Source organism: Oncorhynchus nerka, linkage group LG25 (assembly GCF_034236695.1).
Source record: "Oncorhynchus nerka isolate Pitt River linkage group LG25, Oner_Uvic_2.0, whole genome shotgun sequence".
NCBI lineage: Eukaryota > Metazoa > Chordata > Actinopteri > Salmoniformes > Salmonidae > Oncorhynchus > Oncorhynchus nerka.
The window spans coordinates 58,090,143-58,114,229 of NC_088420.1; the positions used below are offsets into that span (position 1 = coordinate 58,090,143).

The following is a 24,087-nucleotide window of genomic DNA, read 5'->3' on the forward strand; positions in this document are numbered from 1 at the left end:
AGTCATCAAAGGAGAGCGCCTGGGGAATAGGAGTGGAGCTAGGCAATGCAGGGCCTGGATTCACCTCTACATCACCAGAGGAGGAGTAGGATAAGGGTACGGCTAAAAGCTATGAGAATTGGTCGTCTAGAACGTCTGGAACAGAGAGTAAAAGGAGGTTTCTGGGGGCGATAAAATAGCTTCAAGGTATAATGTACAAAGTTATGGTAGGATGTGAATACAGTGGAGGTAAACCTAGGTATTGAGTGATGATGAGAGAGAGATATCGTCTCTAGAAACATCATTGAAACCAGGTGATGTCTTCACGTGTGGGTGGTGGAACTGAAAGGTTGGATAAGGTATAGTGAGCAGGACTAGAGGCTCTACAGTGAAATAAGCCAATAAACACTAACCAGAACAGCAATGGACAAGGCATATTGACATTAAGGAGAGGCATGCTTAGTCGAGTGATCATAAGGGTCCAGTGAGTAGTGAGGTTGGTTGGGGTCACGGCGATTCAGACAGCTAGCCAGGCCATGGGTATCAATCTAGCATAGGATGAGGTCTGTTTAGCCACCTCGCGTGTTTCCGTCTGTAGATTAGTGGGGTTCCGTGTGGTAGCGAGGATCAATCCAATTGGCAAAATAGCTAAAGTTATAGTGACCCAAGAAAAATTGTCCGATATACCTATTCAGATAGCAGCCCATAAGACAGCTAACGATTAGCGGGCCGCAGATGGGCGTTCAGGTAACATCACTACGGAGGGGCCAGCTGGATAACTCCCTCGGGCAGATAACGTTGGTAGTCCAGTCGTGAAGGCCCGGAGGGGCTCCGCATCGGCAGTAAAACGGGTCCGGATAGGGGATTGTAGCCCAGGAGTGGCTGATGGAACTCTTAAGCTGGCTAGCTGCAGGAATAATTGATGTTTGCTCCAGAATCGACGTAAGCCAAGTCACACGGATAGCAGCTAGCTAGCTGTGAGATCCTGGTGTAAATGTCCAGAGCTTGCGATTGAAATCCGGGGATATGGAGAGAAAAATAGGTCCGGTATGTTCTGGTCTGAGTCGCGTTGTACAAAACTGCCGATAGATTTTCGAGCTAAAGGATAGCTGATTACCACAAAACACTCTCCGGTGTTAACATTGTAATCTTTCTGACCGTTTGGAACAATATAATTTAACAGCACCTGTTGGGCACACATAATATGCATGCAGCGCTTGCTCCTTACCTTCTTTTTCTTGATCGGCAGTTTTTTCCATGACTAGTCACATTTATTCCACACATCTGACTTCCCCTTCACCTCCTGAGCAACCAGTAAACATTAGCCCGTTTCCAGTTGATTTGTCACGTCCTCTGCATCTATTTTGCTGTGTGTTACGGTGTTCAGAGTTTGTTATAACCAATTTATTGATGCGAGTATGATAGGCTATAGGTCAGGCCATATTGGTCACATGCATGTGACGCATGCATGTCACGTAAAGAGAGCAAGGGCCGAGGGAATAGGGAATGTTTTTCCTAAACAAATGAGGGATTTCGGTAACTTTTCAGTCAGAAATGGCTAATTACGCTGCAGCAACACAGACAGCACGATAAACACTGTTCTGTGGTGGTCACTGCAGCAGAGAGGAGAGAGAGACAACAGGTGCTCGTCCCACAGTCACTCGCTATAATTTTTATATTTACACACCGCGCAGCAAGTCTGAGCCCGGCCCAATTAAATCAACTGCGTTTCGACTCTAGTCATTTGCATGTCTTAATTATATCTAACATTACACTTAAAGCATCAGATAAGCCTAGTGCAAATACTTGATTTGATTAAAACACATAGGATGTGTCTATGAAAAAATAAACATTTAAACATTTTGACTGGTTGAATGACAGAGATGACTCTGTAGACCAATATTGTTTTTTGTCTGGCACAGCCCTACCATGATTTGTGGAATGTGTAAAACACTGAGCATCATACCTCTGTTTCTGTCGTCCACTTGTCTCCTTGCTCCTTGTCACTGCTGCTGTACATGGTGTCTGGAATGAACTGTCTGTTTACGAACTGAAAACATAAACAAGACGGCCACCGTCACAAAGCAGCCGAGACATGATAATAACTGAATGAACAGGGTAGTGTTCAGTCGGTAGGAAATCAAAGAAAACTGCCCAAAACAGGTATGTATACATTATCTGAATTTGTCCAATTGGAAGCACTTGTTTTCATTTCCATTGCGAAATGTAATAAAACAATGCCTTAATGAACACGACCCAGGATAGTAAGTCCTCTCACCTCTGTAGCCTCCACCTTAATGGGCTCTATGTACTCTTCAACTATTTCACCCTCTGAAGAGAAAAATAATTTTCAGAATGCAGGACGAAAGATGTTTAATTAAACAACATCTTTATTGTCATAATTGGAAAACTAAACAATACAGCAAGAAACGTAACTTAAGGAGCGAACAGTTAACATTTAATATTGCCTACAACTTGCTTACAAATTCCCAAACTTACGTGTACTTTTGCTAACAACTACATTGGTTCGCCATTTTCAAAAGGAACGTGACCAGTTGAGCTATCAAAATATGTATAACTTTGTCCATTTATAACTCAAAAGTGCAAATTAACATCAATGTCAAAAATGTTGACCTTGGTCGACGGTCTGCTCCTCTGCCAACTCCACTACTGCTTCCAACTGCTGCTCCTCATCCTCCTCACACACTCCATTCTGGTGGGACTGGGCTTTGTCAAAGTACCCGCTTAGCAGCACCCGGTCCAGGCTGTCCTTCAGAGCTTTGTCTGGGGAGGGGAAGGGTAGAGAACCATCAGCATCACCATATCACAAAAAACACCACGGTATTATGATGCATCAATCTACAATAAAATATGGTGGACACATCTGGCCAAAGTATGTCTCATCGCATTCTCCAGTCTTGCGGTCTGAGCACTGAACCCCCCCCCCATTGAAGTGCTCTATTGAACATGACCCAGTTCTCCAAGAGGTGGTGGTGCTGGTGACTGGAGAGAGGCGACTGGCTTGTCTAGACCCATAATGCTGAGACTAGAGGTCGACCGATTAATCGGAATGGCCGATTAATTAACAATCGGTATTTTTGGGCGCCGATTTTTTTTATACCTTTATTTAACTAGGCAAGTCAGTTAAGAACACATTCTTACTTTCAATGACGGCCTAGGAACGGTGGGTTAACTGCCTTGTTCAGGGGCAGAACGACAGATTTTCACCTTGTCAGCTCGGGGGATCCAATCTTGCAACCTTACAGTTAACTAGTCCAATGCAATAACGACCTGCCTCTCTCTCGTTGCACTCCACAAGGAGACTGCCTGTTACGCGAATGCAGTAAGCCAAGGTAAGTTGCTAGCTAGCATTAAACGTATCTTATAAAAAACAATCAATCATAATCACTAGTTAACTACACATGGTTGATGATATTACTAGATATTATCTAGCGTGTCCTGCGTTGCATATAATCTGACTGAGCATACAAGTATCTGACTGAGCAGTGGTAGGCAGAAGCAGGCACGTAAACATTCATTCAAACAGCACTTTCGTGCGTTTTGCCAGCAGCTCTTTGTGGTGCGTCAAGCATTGCGCTGTTTATGACTTCAAGCCTATCAACTCCCGAGATGAGGCTGGTGTAACCGAAGTGAAATGGCTAGCTAGTTAGCGCGCGCTAACTAGAGGGACGGAAGCTATACTGTTACACTGGCAATACTAAAGTGCCTATAAGAACATCCAATAGTCAAAGGTTAATGAAATACAAATGGTATAGAGGGAAATAGTCCTATAATTCCTATAAGAACTACAACCTAAAACTTCTTACCTGGGAATATTGAAGACTCATGTTAAAAGGAACCACCAGCTTTCATATGTTCTCATGTTCTGAGCAAGGAAATGAAATGTCAGCTTTCTTACATAGCACATATTGCACTTTTACGTTCTTCATTTACGTTCTGCATTATTTAAACCAAATTGAACATGTTTCATTATTTACTTGAGGCTAAATAGATTTTATTGATGTATTATATTAAGTTAAGTGTTCATTCAGTATTGTTGTAATTGTCATTATTTTTAAATTATTTTTATTATATATATATATATTTTTTTAAATCTGCGTCAGCTTTTTTGGTCCTCCAATAATCGGGATCGGCGTTGAAAAATCATAATCGGTCGACCTCTAGCTGAGACAGCCAGTTCTCTGTCTCTCTGTGTGTGAGAATGGGTCCTGTGAGTGGGAGCAGAGGGCAGGCTATAGGTCCACTGGCACCATGCCCCAGACCATGGCAACCTGCCCCCCACGCTGAATCAGGAGAAGCCCTCAACATTCAGTCCTCTGTCCTGGCAGACTGCATTGTGTGTGTGTGTGTCTGTCTCAAGATCACATCAATCAGAATGCACCACTCCTATAGCTTGTACCCCTAGGCCCAGATGATTCATTTTACAGAACTGTACATTTACAAGACTTCAGCATTCAGAATGCACAATTCCATCCATCTGCAACACCTCAGTTATATGGTAATTGTGCCAGCCGACAGTTACGGATGTCATGCATAAATTATACAATTACTCTCTACTGCAGCAGTCGCGTTCGGATATGTACGGGTCCTTTCAGGCAAGTCAGTTAAAAATTACACACCAGAGACTCAAGGGATGCAAACTGGTGAGGGTCCAAAAGGTTGATGTTCATTAAATTTGCATATTTTCAGAGAATAACAACTACATATTTGAACAAATCTCAATTCTCGGGAAACATGTTTATGGTAGGCTAGCATTGCTTAATTGATTACCTGGGTTGAATTTAATCCAGAGAAGTATATTGTGCCATATCACAATGTGTTGCTGAGCTCATGAGTGGCATGGTTTTCCATGTCTGAAGCGGGCCTATAGGCCTATTTGTTTGGCAAGACAGCTGTGCATGGCTGCACCACTGTAGTAGGTTGTTTTGGTTATTTGAATAGCCATTCACCTTTTGTTTACTGCGTTTGTTCACTATACAGCCTAAATATAGATTGTGTCATGCCTTTATCAATGTGATATTTTGTATACTAGGCTTAACTTGGTACTGCCGTTTTGTTTGCATTTGCAGTTATCCAAACTGCTAATTCAGTATTTTTGTTTGCATGCATAACTATGCTACTACTTTCAGCATTTAGTTTGCACTATTTTGGTAAAACAGCTGTATTCACAAAGGGTAATTCACCTATTGCAAACAGCCTATCCATCTTGTAGCCTATATTCATTACCAAAAACAGCCTTGCTTTAGTGTGGAGGGCTCTGTCCTTTTTGCTGATAAAGCGCAGCGGACGTGGGCTACAGATTTTGGCAGCAACGTGTCACTTCAAAATCACTCAATGGCCTCAGTCTCAGAATTTGAACTTTGTTTATTGTGGTATAGCGTGATAAGCAGAATTGAATATAGATGGATATTGGTGGAAACTGTCGTACACGTCGATCCAGAGGATCCCAAACATGGCCAATGCGTGACATGTCTGGTGAGTATGCAGTCCATGGAAGAAATGGAACATTTTCAGCTTCCAGGAATTGTGTACAGATCCTTGTGACATGGGGCTGTGCATTATCATGCTGAAGCATTAAATGATGGCGGCGGATGAACGGTATGACAATGGGCCAGAGGATCTCTTCACGGTATATCTGTGCATTCAAATTGCCATCTACAAAATACAATTGTGTACGCCTATGTAGATATTCCATTAAAAATCAACCGTTTCCAGCGACAATAGTCATTTACAATATTAACAATGTCTACACTGTATTTCTGATCAATTTGATGTTATTTTAATGAAAAAGTGATTTTCTTTAAAAAACAAGGAGATTTCTAAGTGACCCCAAACTTTTGAACGGTAGTGTATGTGTAAGGGTAAAGTGACTAGGCAACAGGATAAATAATAAACAGCGGCCCATGTGACGAGTCAAAAGGTTAACAAGCAGTCTTATTCAGAGACTTGTCCTGAAGCCATACCTGCGTTCTCTTGGCTGTTGTCCTGTTGGAAGGTGAACCTTCGACTGAGGTCCTGAGCTCTCTGGAGCAGGTTTTCATCAAGGATCTCTCTGTGCTTTGCGCCATTCATCTTTGCATCGACCCTGACTAGTCTCCCAGTCCCTGCCGCTGAAGAACATCCCCACAGCCTGATGCTGCCACCACCATGACACACCTCCAGACATGACTCTTGGCATTCAGGTCAAAGAGTTCAATCTTGGTTTCATCAGACCAGAGAATCTTCTTTTGCATGGTCTGAGAGTGTTTAGGTGCCTTCTACTAAACTCCAAAGCGTGCTGTCATGTGCCTTTTACAGAGGAGTGGCTTCAGTCTGGCCACTCTACCATAAAGACCTGATTGGTTAGAGTGCTGCAGAGATGGGATAACCTTCCAGAAGGACAACCATAACCACAGAGGAACTCTAGAGCTCTGTCAGAGTGACCATCGGGTTCTTGGTCACCTCCCTGACCAAGGCCCTTCTCTCCCGATCACTCAGTTTGGCCGGTCGGCCAGTTCTAGGAAGAGCCTGTGTTCTTGGGGACCTTCAATGCTGTGGAAATGTTTTGGTACCCTTCCCCAGATCTGTGCTTCGACACAATCCTGTCTTGGAGCTCTACGGAAAATTCCTTCTACCGCATGGATTGGTTTTTGCTCTGACATGCACTGTCAACTGTGGGACCTCATATAGACAGGTATGTGCCTTTCTAAATCATGTCCAATCAATTGAATTTACCACAGGTGGACTCCAATCAATTTGTCGAAACATCTCAAGGATGATCAATGAGGGCGCACTAGAGACCGTGCTATGGTGTAGACGTGCTTTGCTAGAACTCCGCTCTATTTTGAAACAAATTAGTATATCTTAACCTCTCACGACCTATAACTTCAAACAAATATGACAAAGGGAAAAGGCACCAAAAAAGGAGGCTCTAAACAAGATAATTTGAATGAGATAGACAACGAACCAATTTCAACGTCGCCAACCCACGAGGAGTTAGCTGAAGAGGCTAGCTTCCAAGAGTTCCCCACAGAGCCTACTCAAAGTGACATACTGGCTGCCATAAACTCACTAAGCAAGAAGGTGGACACAAGGTTGGCTGATATCTCAAAGAGTATTGGGACTTTGGCCGAAACTGTGAAGGCAACTAAGGGAAGGCTGCATGAGGTTGAGCAGACGACAGTCGATCACGAGGCCAGGCTACAGGACATAGAGAAACAGTGCGCAACTTTCAAAAATGACAACAAAACCCTGAAAGCCCGACTGGAAATGCTCGAGTCGCATTCAAGACGCCAGAACATCCGAACATGTGGGATCCAGGAGGACACTGAGAAAGGGAAACCCACTGAATTTGTCTCGGAGCTGATACAGGCATTGCTGGGGAGTGAACACTTCAAAACGCCCATCCTGATCGACCGCGCACACAGATCTCAGGCAACGAAGCCGGCCAAGGGCGCGCCACCAAGCCCATACATTGTACGGCTGCACTATCCCCAGACCAGGGATCTCATCCTCAAGCTGGCTAGTTAAAAGTTCCCCCTTAACTTCAACGGAGCCAGGGTGTCTTCCTACCCAGATCTTACCTTGGAGGTGAGGAACCAACGGAAATGATGAGGTACGCAACAAATGCAGGGCGGCCAACATCCGATATGGATTCCTCTTCCCAGCCCGGTTTAAGGTGACAGTCGAAGGATCAACACGTACGTTTGACAACCCAAAAGAGGCCGATCTGTTCTTGACAAGCAAGCTCCCTGGCTGAGGATACAGAACGGCTGTGTCAGCCGGCTAAATGACCAAATACAGGCCAGGAATGTGTTTGAATTTCCGGCCTGTCTTTTCGATGAGAAGATCAGAAATTGGGACTTATATAATAGGTGAGATGTTGTGGCTAATATAGCATTGTTTAGCATATCATGTTTTAGCGCCACTCACCCCCTAACGTGAGAGTTAAGTGTTATTTAATATTAGTTTATATGCGGAGCATCTATAGACGACGAGTTAGGGTGTCTAGACATACAGCTTGAACTAAGGTTTGCGTGTTAGCCAAGGAGTGCTTCGTTTGGGGAAGTCACTCAGTAAAGGGACGGGAGGGGGATGGGGTCTGTGTTTTATGTTCACGTTTATTATTAATACAGGTGGAATGACAAGCTCCCGCACGGCGGGACGTTTTTCTTCTGGGTTTTGTATGACAGCAACAATTTGCTCTAAAATAAGAAATGCCACTTAGTGACAGAGCACAGAGTAGACCAGGTGGAATAAAGATAGTCAGCAGGAACTGTAATAGCTCGTTTCACCACATGCCCTAAGCCAAGGTTTTTTTCTCATTAAATCACTGGGTGCTGACATAGTGCTTCTTCAAGAAACTCATAGTAAACGCTCTGCTCAAGCCAAGCTACGAGTCGGCTGGATCGGTCAGATATACCAGTCTAACTTTGATGCAAAAGCGAGAGGGGTAGCAATCCTGATAAGGAAATACATTCCTTTTGTTTACTCATCCTCGATTTCAAATCCTAATGGTCGGTATATTATTGTGGCTGGTACACTGAATTCGAAACCAGTAACCTTGGTCAATTTATATGGACCCAACTTCGATAATCCATTATTTTTTCAAATGGTATTTAAGGACATACCAAATATCTCGGATACAAGTGGTACTGTTGGAGTGGACTTTAACTGTACTTTAGATTCTCTTTTCGATAAACAGCTATCAAGGTCACTTCAACAATCAAATGCCAGTGTCTGTCTAAATACATTGATGACAAACCTTAACATTGTCGATATTTGGAGACTGACGCACCCAACAGACAGGGATTATTCTTTATTTTCATCAATTCATAAATCATATTCCAGAATTGACTATTTTTTGTTGGACACCAAACTAATTTCAGCAGCTGAGTCGGTTACCCATCACCCTATTCTAATTACGGACCACTCTCCTCTGTCCATGGTGCTGAACTCGACAATATGTCGACAGGTCGGCGACCGTGGCGCTTAGACGCATACCTGTTGAAAGATTAGGCTTTTTGTCAGTATTTGAAGGAGCAGATTGCCTTTTTCCTCTGAACTAACGACACGGGGGATGTTGACGACTCCACCCTTTGGGAATCTCTAAAGGCTGTGATTAGAGGTTACATTATTTCTTATACATCAGAGAGGAGGAAACGTGCCAATACTAGGCTGAGAGAAATTGAAAGAGTTAGGGGAACAGGAGAACGTTTTTAGGACGAATTCCTCGTATACAGTCCTTGAGAAGATCAAAGTTAAAATATGAATACAATACCATACTTTCGAAATGGGTGGGCTCTTTACTTGCTAGAACGCAACAAAGTTATTTTGAACTGGGTGACAAACCACATAAATTATTAGCAAGACAGCTAAGGCATGTACAGGCATCTAGAACTATTCACAAAATAAAAGACAAGAAGGGTAAAATAGTAACAGATCCAGAGGATATTAATAAATGCTCTGCGCAGTTTTACTCAGATCTATACCAATCAAAATGCGATGCTACTGATCCACAAACTATGGACCGCTTTCTCGCTGAATGTGAACTTCCTAAACTAGACGGGGGCAGCTGCTGCACTCGATGCAGGGATAACTTTAGAGGAAATTAACACAGCGATAGCACAATTTCCAAACAGCAAGGCCCCTGGGCCCGATGGATATGTAATAGAATTCTATAAGAAGTGCTGCGCCAGTCTATCTCCCCTTATGTTGAAAATGTTTAAACAATCCAAAGCAAATGCCAAACTCCCGCAAACACTGTATGAGGCTACAATAGCACTGATCTTGAAAAAAGATAGAGATTCCATGGATATGTCGTCTTATCGCCCCGTGTCGTTACTCCCCATAGAAAACAAGGTGTTGACAAAGATATTGGCAAACCGATTAAAAACATATATTTCCGACATCATACACCCTGACCAGACAGGTTTTATCCCGGGCCGACGTATATACTACAATTTGAGACGCCTTTTCAACATAATGTATCACGATCATAAGGTTGAGGCAGTGGTAATAGCTCTTGATGCAGAGAAGGCGTTTGATCGGAATGAGTGGAAGTATATGATGTCGGTTCTGGAGCACTTCGGGTTTGGAAAGGAATTTATTAATTGGATAAGAATTATTTATGCACACCCAATGGCGTCCGTGGTAACCAATCAAGAAATGTCGCAGTCATTCCGCTTGTTCAAGGGGTGCCGACAGGGGTGCCCTATTTTGCCTGCTCTCTTCGCTATAGCCATATGGAACCCCTTGCTACTCGCATTCGGGCATGTGCCGATATAGCTTCTGTTAAAATAAAGGACACACAGCACAAAATTTCCCTATATGCAGACGATGTTCTTTTGTTTTTGTCCAAGCCTAAAACTTCTACTCCACCCTTACTTAACTTGATAAACACATTTGGCTCCTTCTCTGGCTACAAGATAAACTGGCAAAAAAGTGAGTTGATGCCAATATCACGGCCTGTGGATACGCAATTTCTGCAATCTACCCCGTTTAGAACAGTGATAGACAAGTTCACAAGCCTTGGCATTGTAGTGACAAGAGACCTTGATCAGCTATTGAAAGCGAATTGGGACATGAAAATATCAGCTTAAACAAAATATAGATTTTTGGAAAACTCTGCCTACCTCCTTGGTTGGTCGTATAAACGCTATTAAAATGGTTGTCCTACCCAGGTTTCTTTACCTCTTCCAATGTCTACCCAATTTCAAACCACAAAGCTATTTTAAGAAACTGGATTCAATAGTAACTCCATTTTTATGGGATAACAAGACAGCCAGAATTTCAAAGAAGCATTTATGCAAGTACAAGATAGAGGGGGGCTTTGGCCTTCCTCACTTTAAACTGTATTATTGGGCTGCTAATCTGAACATTTTGTCTTTCTGGAGGGAAAGTTTACCTTTGATGAGACAGAAGGATATGCCTTCATGGCTTTTGATTGAGCAGGCCTCCTGTCAACGTTCCTCAGTCCCTGCACTTGTTAATAGCCCATCATATGTGAAACCCAGTCATTTGTCATACGCTTAGGAACTGGAAACAGATGAGGTATTTTCTTAACATACCCACTGTATACATTGACAGCCCGATTTGCCTGAATCATGCTTTCCACCCTGAATTGGATGATATGGTGTTTTCACAGTGGAGGGAGAAGGGGCTCACAACAATTGGTAATCCATACATAGATGGTCAGTTAGCTTCATTTCAACAATTACAGGAAAAGTTCAACATGCCAACACATTTTTTCAGATACCTCCAAATCAGGAATTTACTACATTAGATAGCTTGATCCTTGTCAAACCCCATTCAAACCCCATGCAAGTTCAAACCCCCGAGCTGACAAGGTACGAACAGGCAGTTACCCCACTGTTCCTAGGCCGTCATTGTAAATAAGAATTTGTTCTTAACTGACTTGCCTAGTTAAATAAAGGTTAAAAAAAAAAAAATTAAATAAGGGTTGGTCTCTAGACTGTATGATGTGCTACAGGCCCACAGAGGTATCCACAGACACCATTAAAAGGGCTTGGGAACAAAAACTTTGTTCAGAAATCTTAAATGAGAACTGGGTAGAAGCTCTCAGGAATATAAACCACAGTTCAGTGAATGCCAGACACAACCTTGTACAGTTTAAGGTGATACACAGGTTACATTACTCAAAAGTAAAACTGCATAAAATATTCCCGGACACCTCACCACTGTGTGAGAGGTGCAAGCAGGAGGAGGGGACGTTGACCCACTTATTCTGGACATGTCCTATGTTACATGCTTACTGAGCTCTCATGTTTGATTACTGATCTAGAGCCTTTGATAGAGTTCTAGCCCCAGACCCATTGATCGCTGTTTGGTACAGTTGATGGGAATAACCACGAAGGGAAAGCTGTCTCTCTTTGTACTCTATTAGCCAAAATGCTCATATTGCAATTTTGGAAATTGGAGACTGTACCTACCTTTGAAATGTGGTTACGGGATTTAGGGAATGTAGTACATATGGAAAAGATTTGATACAATACTTCCAATAGAATTCCAATGTTTTACAAAATATGGCAGCCGATACTGGATAAATGGTCTAGTCCCGCTTCATAACTGGGTTGACGATCTGCTGCTACTCTGTGCTGTACTCCACTCAACATTTATTTTTGGCTTAACTACACTGCTTGTAATGACTATATGCTGTCTTCTTATACATGTACCACCTAATAGGATTTTGTTTTATTTTGTGTATGTGTGAGTTAAGTTGTTTTGTCCTCTAAATTGGCCATTCCATTCAACAGTACAATGAATGTCATTGTTAGTATTGCTGTCTTTTTTAATTGAATTTTTTATTGGAAAATAATAAACATATTATAAAAAAAGAAAAAAGGATGATCAATGGAAACAGGATGCACCTGAGCTCAACTTCAAGTCTCAAAGCAAAGGGTCTGAATACTTACGTAAATAAGGAATTTCTGATATCTATTTTTGTAAATTTGCTTTGTTCTTATGGGGTATCGTGTGTAGATTGCTGAGAAATTGTTTCTATTTAAACCATTTTAGAATAAGGCTGTAACTTAACAAAATGTGAGAAAAGTCAAGGGGTCTGAATTCTTTCCGAAGGCACTGAATGTTTAATGATCTGCATGTCATTGTGGCAGTAAGTGGAAAAACTGCATGAAACCTACTCTTCAGGTAACAGACACACTCTTTCTCCCTCTCTTTCCCAAACATACACACACTGCTCCGAACTTTAAAAACGTTAGGCACCAAACAGAATGTACGGAGCCATAGAAAGAGAAAGATTATTTCTATATAGTTACCCCTATATGAATCCTACCTTCAAAGAACATCGCATGAGTAGCAGAACCTTTTCCTTTCTTCCAGGGCCAATCAAACTTGCCTAGACCTACAGTCAAGTTACCAAGTTGTTAGCCTTCTAGGTAACATGACTGAACAACGTTGTTTGTTATCAAACCAATTATTTGCGGGCCGGGATTAGTTTAAAACAGACTGCAACATGTTTTGTGAAATCTATCAAATGCGTGTGAAATCGCAGTGTATGTTTTTTTACCATTTGAGGGTAGAGACAATGTTTTCTTTGCTGTAAAGCTGCAAAAACATGCACTAAGCTGTTTTTCCTCTGTGGCACTCCTGTGTGACAACCAACTTGCAAAGCCTATACTCAGACTGGCCTGTGCTCTTTGTATATACAGTGGGGCAAAAAAGTATTTAGTCAGCCACCAATTGTGAAAGTTCTCCCACTTAAAAATATGAGGGGCCTGTAATGTTCATCATAGGTACACTTCAACTATGACAGAAAAAAACGAGAAAAAAAATCCAGAAAATCACATTGTAGGATTTTTAATGAATTTATTTGCAAATTATGGTGGAAAATACATATTTGGTCAATAACAAAAGTTTCTCAATACTTTGTTATATACCCTTTGTTGGCAATGACAGAGGTCAAACGTTTTCTGTAAGTCTTCACAAGGTTTTCACACACTGTTACTGGTATTTTGGTGATGTTTTGGGGCTGTTGCCGGGCAACACAGACTTTCAACTCCCTCCAAAGATTTTCTATGGGGTTGAGAAATGCTTCTTACGAAGCCACTCCTTCGTTGCCCGGGCGGTGTGTTTGGGATCATTGTCATGCTGAAAGACCCAGCCACGTTTCATCTTCAATGCCCTTGCTGATGGAAGGAGGTTTTCACTCAAAATATCACGATACATGGCCACATTCATTCTTTCCTTTACACGGATCAGTCGTCCTGGTCCCTTTGCAGAAAAACAGCCCCAAAGCATGATGTTTCCACACCCATGCTTCACAGTAGGTATGGTGTTCTTTGGATGCAACTCAGCATTCTTTGTCCTCCAAACACGACGAGTTGAGTTTTTACCAAAAAGTTATATTTTGGTTTCATCTGACCATATGACATTCTCCCAGTCTTCTTCTGGATCATCTAAATGCTCTCTAGCAAACTTCAGATGGGCCTGGACATGTACTGGCTTAAGCAGGGGAACACGTCTGGCACTGCAGGATTTGAGTCCCTGGCGGCGTAGTGTGTTACTGATGGTAGGCTTTGTTACTTTGGTCCCAGCTCTCTGCAGGTCATTCACTAGGTCCCCCCGTGTGGTTCTGGGATTTTTGCTCACCGTTCTTGTGATCATTTTGACCCCACGGGGTGAGATCTTGCGTGGAGCCCCAGATCGAGGGAGATTATCAGTGGTCTTGTATGTCTTCCATTTCCTAATAATTGCTCCCACAGTTGATTTCTTCAAACCAAGCTGCTTACCTATTGCAGATTCAGTCTTCCCAGCCTGGTGCAGGTCTATAATTTTGTTTCTGGTGTCCTTTGACAGCTCTTTGGTCTTGGCCATAGTGGAGTTTGGAGTGTGACTGCTTGAGGTTGTGGACAGGTGTCTTTTATACTGATAACAAGTTCAAACAGGTGCCATTAATACAGGTAACGAGTGGAGGACAGAGGAGCCTCTTAAAGAAGAAGTTACAGGTCTGTGAGAGCCGGAAATCTTGCTTGTTTGTAGGTGACCAAATACTTATTTTCCACCGTAATTTTCAAATCAATTCATTAAAAAAATCCTACAATGTGATTTCTGGATTTTTTTTTCTCATTTTGTCTGTCATAGTTGAAGTGTACCTATGATGAAAATTACAGGCCTCTCATCTTTTTACGTGGGAGAACTTGCACAATTGGTGGCTGACTAAATACTTTTTTGCCCCACTGTAATTCTCACTCCCTGCACTTGTTAATAGCCCATCATATGTGAAAAAATTACCTGCGATGAGACAGAAGGATATGCCTTCATGGCTTTTGATTGAGCAGGCCTCCTGTCAACGTTCCTCACTCCCTGCACTTGTTAATAGCCCATCATATGTGAAAAAAGCCACTTATGACTCTAACCCAGTCATTTGTCATATGCTTAGGATCTGGAAACAGATGAGGTATTTTCTTAACATACCCACTGTATACATTGACAGCCCGATTTGCCTGAATCATGCTTTCCACCCTGAATTGGATGATATGGTGTTTTCACAGTGGAGGGAGAAGGGGCTCACAACAATTGGTAATCTATACATAGATGGTCAGTTAGCTTCATTTCAACAATTACAGGGAAAGTTCAACATGCCAACAACACATTTTTTCAGATACTGGTAGGGGGATGCTGAGAGAAGCAGGTGAGTCAAGGCTGGTAGGGGGGGGGGTGCTGAGAGAAGCAGGTGAGTGAGGGCAGGTAGGTGGGGATGCTTAGAGAAGCAGGTGAGAGGGCTGTTAGGGGGGGATGCTGAGAGAAGCAGGTGAGAGGGCTGGTAGGGGGGATGCTGAGAGAAGCAGGTGAGAGGGCTGGTAGGGGGACGCTGAGAGAAGCAGTTGAGTGAGGGCGGGTAGGGGGGGGTGCTGAGAGAAGCAGGTGAGTGAGGGCTGGTAGGGGGATGCTGAGAGAAGCAGGTGAGTGAGTGAGGGCAGGTAGGGGGGTGCTGAGAGAAGCAGGTGAGTGAGTGAGGGCGGGTAGGGGGGGGGTGCTGAGAGAAGCAGGTGAGTTTTTACAATTTTTTACAGTGTAGAATAGTGAAGACATCAAAACTATGAAATAACATATGGAATCATGTAGTAACCAAACAAGTGTTACATCAAAATATATTTTAGATTCTTGAAAGTAGCCACCCTTTGCCTTGACAGCTTTACACTCTTGGCATTCTCAACCAGCTTCACCTGGAATACTTTTCCAACAGTCTTGAAGGAGTTCCCACATATGCTGAGCACTTGTTGGCTGCTTTTCCTTCAATTTGAGGTCAGGTGATTGGGGAGGCTAGGTAAACTGATGCAGCACTCCATCACTCTGCTTCTTGGTCAAATGGCCCTTACACAGCCTGAAGATGTGTTGGGTCATTGTCCTGTTGAAAAACAAATGATAGTGGGACTAAGCGCAAACCAGATGGGATGGTGTATCACTGCAGAATGCTGTGGTAGCCATGCTGGTTAAGTGTGCCTTGAAATCTATATAGATCACTGACAGTGCCACCAGCAAAGCACCCCCACACAATCACACCTCCTCCATGCATCACGGTGGGAGCCACATGCAGAGATCATTCGTTCACCTACTGTCTCACAAAGACACGGCGGTTGGAACCAAAAATTTCACATTTGGACTCAGACCAAAGGACAGATTTCCACCGGCCTAATGTCCATTGCTCAGGTTTCTTGGCCCAAGTAAGTCTCTTCTTATTGGTGTCCTTTAGTAGTGGTTTCTTTGATGCAATTCAACCATGAAGGCCTGATTCACACAGTCTCCTCTGAACAGTTGATGTTGAGATGTGCCCGTTACTTGAACTCTGTGAAGCATTTATGTGGGATGCAATCTGAGGTGCCGTTAACTCTAATGAATTGATCCCCTGCAGCAGAGGTAACTCTGGATCTTCCTTTCCTGTAGCGGTCTTCATGAGAGCCAGTTGCGACTGCACTTGAAGAAACTTTCAAAGTTCTTGACATTTTCCAGATTAACTGACCTTCATGTCTTAAAGTAATGATGGACTGTCATTTCTCTTTGCTTATTTGAGCTGTTCTTGCCATAATATGGACTTGGTCTTTTACCAAATAGGGCTATCTTCTGAATACCGTCCCTACCTTGTCACAACACAACTGATTGGCTCAAAAGCTTTAAGGAAAGAAATTCCACAAATTAACTTTTAAGAAGGTACACCTGTTAATTTAAATGCATTCCAGGTGATTACCTTTTGAAGCTGGTTGAGAGAATACCAAGTGTGCGCAAAGCTGTCATCAAGGCAAAGGGGGGCTACTTTGAAGAACCTAAAATATATATTTAGATTTGTTTAACACTTTTTTGGTTACTAAATGATTCCATATGTGTTATTTCATAGTTGTGATGTCTTCACTATTATTCTACAATGTAGAATAATAGTAAAAATTAAGAAAAACCCTAGAATGAGTAGGTGTGTCCAAATTTTTGACTGGTACTGTACTGTATAATTGTCTGTCAGACTAGAGATTGGGAACAGTGTCAGCTCTATTCGTTCCATTTCTATCAGTTTCTTGAATGTTCAGAACGTTTCAGACCACTGAGTAGTGAATTCACCTAGTTGTAGTTGGTTAAACTTACATGTTGTTCCTGCTACAGCCTTGTCCTTCCCCTCCAACAGATCCATGAAGTGTTGAGAAGCCTCTTCGTACTGGTCAGACAACCTGCAACAGGAGAGGTACAGTTGTAACTTGGGAAAGAAAGATACCTGTACACAGTTTTATTGAGTGCAATATTTAGACCCAGAAGTATTCGTCACGCTCGAGTTATAACTCCCATTTCAAGCTCTCTTGTCCATCAAGTCAATGCGAAACAGTGAAACCCCCACTTCTAAACATCCCAGTTGAACATCATGTTTATGCATGTATTTGACAAATGGTGTCATGTTCAAGTATGGCCGTGGCGGTCATGAAATTTTGAGGCTGGTGATTGTCACGCGAATAACTGCCGGTCTCACTGTAAATGACCGTTAAATTAACAAACTCATTTAGCATCTCCTTGTTTCCAAGCATAGCCTACAAGCCACTGATGACAACCTTTGGAACATCTACAAGTCTAATAAATCCATGTAATGTAGCCTACAGCTTCACAATAAATCCATAATTTATTTTAGACAGGTCAAAAGAAAAACGTAGTCTATTTCAGAAGAACAGAATAGCATACTCCTGATCTGGCTATGCCATATGGCTGTGGACAACACTAGTTCATTTAGCAGACAAGATTTGCTTAGAATTCCATGGCATTATTTTATAGTGTGAAGAATACAAGTGAATATAGCTGAATAAAATTGAAAGGATATTTTCTCCAATTGATTTGAGTGCGCACATGCGTCTATTCTGTGTTGAGCAGTTAAAAAAGAAACAGGTCCTCCTACAGTATATGCTTAATTTAGAGTTATTTACGTAATATTAGTTGTGATACAAACCTTGGGCTACATGTTTTGATTTTTAATACATTCTAAGGCTCCACAATGCAAAAAAAAAGTTACATGAAAAAGGCATGACAAGCACTTAATAATGGCTCAAATTTCCCAGCGGCATTCCATTTGTGTGGCCTTAATCCCCCCTAAAAATGCCTTTTGCAGCCAGTGTGCCATTGTGTTGAGTATAATAATTATAATTCCATTCTCCCGGCTGTGCTCCCTGAAGCACCTCTCACTCACATGGCTCTCTAAGATATCTCAATTCTTATTAGCCAATAAGAATAAGGGTCCTTCTCACAGGCTACAAGTGAAGACACATCGGGGACGCAACTGCGCGCATCCTTTTCGAATTCCGAGGTGCATATTGAAGATGCTGGAAGAACTGTCCACATTTACTTTTCGTCAGCCAACAAGATGAGTAGGCCTAACAAACAATAGCCTATGCCAAAGCAAAATAACCTAATGGTCATTCTGAAAGAGCTCTCGAGTTCCTCTGTGGAGATGGGAGAACCTTCCAGAAGGACAACCATCTCTGCAGCACACAAACAATCAAACCATTATAGTAGAGCGGCCAGACGGAATCCACTCATCAGTAAAAGGCACATGACAGCCCACTTGGGAGTTCAGGCCATGAGAAACAAGATTCTCTGGTCTGATGAAACCAAGATTGAACTCTTTGGCCTGAATACCAAGCGTCAAGTCTAGAGGAAACCTGGCACCATCCCTACAGTGAAGCATGGTTGTGGCAGCGTCATGCTGTGGGGATGTTTATCATTGGCAGGGACTGGGAGACTAGTCAGGATAGAGGGAAAGATGAACAGATCAAAGTACAGAGAGATCATTGATGAAAACCTGCTCCAGAGCACTCAGGACCTCAGACTGAGGCAGGACAACGGCACTAAGCACACAGCCACGGAGTGGAGTGGCTTTGGGAAAAGTCTCTGAATGTCACTGAGTGGCCCAGTCAGAGCCCGTACTTGAACCTGATCGAACATCTCTGGAGAGACCTGAAATTAGCTGTGCATCGACGCTCCCCATCCAACCTGACTGAGCTTAAGAGAATCTGCAGAGAAGAATGGAAGAAACTCCCCAAATACAGGTGTGCCAAGCTTGTAGCGTCATACCCAAGAAGACTCCAGGCTGTAATTGCTGCCAAAGGTGCTTCAACAAAGTACTGAGTAAAGGCTCTGAATACATGTACATTTGCTAACAGTTTTTGCTTTGTCATAATCGGGTATTGTGTGTAGATTGTATTTTTTTCAATCACCCATTTTAGAAATTATTTCACCTTTATTTAACCAGGTAGGCCAGCTGAGAACAAGTTCTCATCTACAACTGCGACCTGACCAAGATAAAGCAAAGCAGTACGACAAAAACAACAGAGTTACACATGAGACGAATAAATGTACACTCAATAACACAAAAGAAAAATCTATATACAGTCTGTGAAAATGCAGTAAGACTAGGGAGATAAGGCAATAAATAGGCCATAGTGTGAAACAATTACAATTTAGCATTAACACAGGAGTTATAGATATGCAGATGATGATGTGCAAGTAGAGATACTGGGGTGCAAAAGAGCAAAAAAATAACAATATGGGGATGAGGTAGTTGTGTAGGCTATTTACAGGTGCAGTGATCGGTAAGCTGCTCTGACAGCTGATGAATAAGGTTAAAGAGGGAGATATAAAACATAAGATAAGGCCAAAGGAGCTTTGTTGGTTTTGGGGATGACCAGTGAAATATACCTGCTGAAGCGCATGCTACGGGTGGGTGTTGCTATGGTGACCAGTAAGCTGAGATAAGGTGGTGCTTTACCAAGCAAAGACTTATAGATGACCTGGAGCCAGTGGGTTTGGCAACGAATACAGCGATCGGTTGAAGAGCCTGCATTTAGTTTTACTAGCATTTAAGAGCAGTTGGAGGCCACGGAATGAGTGTTGTATGGCATTGAAGCTCGTTTGGAGGTTTGTTAACAGTGTCCAAAGACGGGCCAAATGTATACAGAATGGTGTCGTCTGCGTAGAGGTGGATCAGAGAATCACCAGCAGCAAGAGCGACATCATTGATGTATACAGAGAAGAGAGTCGGCCCAAGAATTGAACCCTGTGGCACCCCCATAGAGACTGCCAGAGGTCCGGACAACAGGCCCTCCAACTTAACACCCTGAACTCCGTCTGAGAAGTAGTTGGTGAACCAGGCGAGGCATTCATTTGAGAAACCAAGGCTATTGAGTCTACTGATCAGAATGTGGTGATTGACAGAGTTGAATGCCTTGGCCAGGTCAATGAAGACGGCTGCACAGTACAGTCTTTAATCGATGGCGGTTATGAAATCGTTTAGATCCTTGAGTGTGGCCGAGGTGCACCCATGACCAGCTCGGAAATCAGATCGCATAGTGGAGAAGGTACGGTGGGATTCGAAAATGGTCGGTGATCTGTTTGTTAACTTGTCTTTCGAAAACATTAGAAAGGCAGGGCAGGATAGATTTAGGTTTAACAGTGTGGGTCTAGAGTGTCTCCCCCTTTGAAGAGGGGGATGACCGCGGCAGCTTTCCAATCTTTAGGGATCTCAGACGATACGAAAGAGAGGTTGAACAGGCTAGTAATAGGGGTTACAACAAATGCGGAGGATAATTTTAGAAAGGGAGAGTCCAGATTGTCTAGCCCAGCTGATTTGTAGGAGTCCAGATTTTGCAGCTCTTTCAGAATATCGACTGTCTGGATTTGGGTGAAGGAGAAACAGGAGGGAGGCTTGGGCGAGTTGCTGCGGAGGGTGCAGAGCTGTTGGCCGGGGTAGTGGTAGCCAGGTGGAAAGCATGGCCGGACGTAGAAAAATTCTTATTGAAATTCTTGATTATCCTGGATTTATCGGCGGTGACAGTGTTTCCTAGCCTCAGTGCAGTGGGCAGTTGGGAGGAGGTGCTCTAATTCTCCATGGACTTTACAGTGTCCCAAAACCTTTTGTAATTGGTGCTACAGGATGCAAAATTCTGCTTGAAAAAGCTAGCATTAGCTTTCCTAACTGCCTGCCTGTGTATATTGGTTCCTGACTTCCCTGAAAAGATGCATATCAAGGGGGCTGTTCGATGCTAATGCAGTACGCCACAGGATGTTTTTGTGCTGGTCAAGGGCAGTCAAGTCAGGAGTGAACCAGGGGCTAGATCTGTTCTTAGTTCAACATTTCTTGAACAGGGCATGCTTATTTAAGATGGTGAGGAAAGCACTTTTAAAAGAACAACCAGGCATCCTCTACTGACGGGATGAGGTCAATATCCATCCAGGGTACCCAGGCTAGGTCGATTAGAAAGGCTGGCTCACAGAAGTGTTTTAGGGAGTGTTTGACAGTGATGAGGGGTGGTCGTTTGACCACGGACCCATAACGCACGCAGGCAATGAGGCAGTGATCGCTGAGATCTTGGTTGAAGACAGCAGAGGTGTCCATGTTTACGGATTTAAGGTTGTACCTGGTAGGGTCCTTGATCATTTGTGTGAGATTGAGGGCATCTAGCTTAGATTGTAGGATGGCCGAGGTGTTAAGCATATCCCAGTTTAGGTCACCGAAAAGTACGAACTCTGAAGATAGATGGGGGGCAATCAATATGGTGTCCAGGGCACAGCTGGGGGCTGAGGGGGGCAAGCGGCAACAGTGAGATACTTATTTCTGGAAAGGTGGATTTTTAAAAGTAGAAGCTCAAACTGTTTGGGCATAGACCTGGATAGTAAGACAGAACTCTGCAGGCTCTCTCTGTAGTAGATTGCAACTCAGCCCCCTTTGGCAGTTCTATCTCGACGGAAAATGTTGTAGTTGGGGATAAGAATAAGGCTGTAAACATAACAAAATGTGAAAAAGTCAAGGGGTCTGAATACTTTCGGAACGCACTGTAAATAGCGAGGACGCTGAGCCACTTGTGTGGGTTGTAGACTCCGTCTCATGCTACCACTAGAGTGAAAGCACCGCCAGCATTCAAAAGTGACCAAAGCATCAGCCAGGAAGCATAGGAACTGAGAAGTGGTCTGTGGTCACCACCTGCAGAACCACTCCTTTATTGGGGATGTCTTGCTAATTGCCTATAATTTCTACCTGTTGTCTATTCCATTTGCACAACAGCATGTGAAATGTATTGTCAATCAGTCTTGCTTCCTAAGTGGACAGCTTGATTTCACAGAAGTGTGATTGACTTGGAGTTACATTGTGTTGTTTAAGTGTTCCCTTTATTTTTTTGAGCAGTGTATATACCTTTAGCTCAAAATCTGAACATTGTGTGTGCATGCGTTTTACTAACCTGGTGTTTTGGTCTCGTTCTGGCCTCACTAGTTTGTAAAGCTCATCCAGGTTGGTGAACTCTGAGTCTGTGAGGAGTGAGGGTGTGCCTCTCCCGGCGGCCCCCTGTCTCAACTCCTGCCTTACACTGTCCTCTCCCAGCCTGTCCAGGAAGAACTGGAGCTCCAGCACAGTCTTCAGTCTCTTCTGCTCAGCCTCCTCTCTCTGGAGCTGCTCCCGCCGCACTGCCTTCTTCACTGCCTTCTGGATCTAGAGACAGAAGAGACGAGACCAGGGAATCAAACAATGCAGGACCTCTCGGTTGCGTTTCATGCCAGGTCACCAGGAAGCCGTTTCCTCCCATCCGCCTTTGTTCACCCACATTCACAGATTTGATAGGACTAGTTACGTGAAAGCAATATGGGAGAAACTAGGTGGAGCTATACTGCTTACACCTAGTTGTTTCACATCCATGAAGGAGGAGAGAGCATCCTCCCGGAACGAAATGCAACCCGGGCGTTGGCCACTTTAATGCAAACAGGGATGACACCAGAGAGGGGGACCCAAATCAGTCACATTCCTATAGACAAGGACACATTTCATTAGATACTCTTACATCTTGCCCCAGTGCGAGGAAGCTCTTCTGTAGCTCTCTGGCAAACTCCAGATTATTAGTCACTTCCTGATACTTGGTCAGGGCATCCTGCAGAGATAACAGAGCAAGAGGAAACTGGTTTACATTAGCAGAATCTTATCCAGAGCGACTAACAGTCAGTGCATTCATCTTAAGATATCTAGGTGGGACAAACGCATATCAGTCATAGTAAGTACATTTTTCATCAATAGTAGCTATCAGCAAAGTCAGAGCTAGTAAGGGGGAAACAAGTGTTAGTTCACAAAAGCTTTTGGGGGGGTGGAGGGAGTGTATGAGGGGCTGCTGTGGGATTATATTAGATACACGTTGAAGAAGTACACTACCGTTCAAAAGTTTGGGGTCACTTAGAAATTCCCTTGTTTTTGAAAGAAAAGCACATTTATTGCCCATGAAATACAGAGTAGACATTGTTAATGTTGTAAATGACTATTGTTGCTGGAAACGACAGATTTTTTATGGAATATCTACATAGGTGTAGAGGCCCATTATCAGCAACCATCCCTCCTGTGTTCCAATGGCACATTGTGTTAGCTAATCCAAATTGATAATTTTAAAAGGCTAATTGATCATTAGAAAACCCTTTTGTAATTACGTTAGCACAGCTGAAAACTGTTGTCATGATTAAAGAAGCAATAAAACTGGCCTTCTTTAGACTAGTTGAGTATCTGGAGCATCAGCATTTGTGGGTTCGATTACAGGCTCAAAATGTCAAGAAACAAAGACCTTTCTTCTAAAACTCAAGTCTATTCTTGTTCTGAGAAATGATGGCAATTCCATGTTAGAAATTGCCAAGAAACTGAAGATCTCGTACAACGCTGTGTAGTACTCCCTTCACAGAACAGCGCAAACTGGCCCTAACCAAAATAGAAAGAGGAGTGGGAGGGCACAGTGCACAACTGAGTAAGAAGACAAGTACATTAGAGTGTCTAGTTTGAGAAACAGAAACCTTACAAGTCGTCAACTGGCAGCTTCATTAAATAGTACCCGTAAACCACCAGTCTCAACATTGAAGAGGCGACTCCGGGATGCTGGCCTTCTAGGTTGCTGATAATGGGCTTCTGTACGCCTATGTAAATATTCCATTAAAAAAATAAAAAATAAATGTAAAAATCAGGAGTTTCCAGCTATAATAGTAATTTACAACACGAACAATGTCTACACTGTATTTCTGATCAATTTGATGTTATTTTAATGGACAAAAAAAAAAGCTTTTCTGATGAGCGCAATGTAATGGAAA

At 43.0% G+C, this 24,087-nt stretch overlaps 1 protein-coding gene across 5 annotated transcripts in view; it reads right to left on the reverse strand.

Moving 5' to 3' along the window:
- caprin1b (cell cycle associated protein 1b) overlaps positions 1-24,087 on the reverse strand; it is a 43,919-nt gene that overhangs the window by 11,591 nt on the left and 8,241 nt on the right. For 4 of the 5 annotated variants that reach the window (XM_029635022.2, XM_029635024.2, XM_029635025.2 and 1 more), the window contains 6 exons: positions 22,812-22,898; positions 22,218-22,465; positions 17,092-17,174; positions 2,614-2,763; positions 2,258-2,310; positions 1,946-2,029 (listed from right to left, as the gene is read on the reverse strand). In XM_029635022.2, coding sequence (XP_029490882.2) covers positions 1,946-2,029; positions 2,258-2,310; positions 2,614-2,763; positions 17,092-17,174; positions 22,218-22,465; positions 22,812-22,898 — 705 coding nt within the window. Of the gene's footprint in view, positions 1-1,945; positions 2,030-2,257; positions 2,311-2,613; positions 2,764-17,091; positions 17,175-22,217; positions 22,466-22,648; positions 22,724-22,811; positions 22,899-24,087 lie in introns of those variants that run through there. The other variant, XM_029635027.2, reaches the window with a different exon arrangement.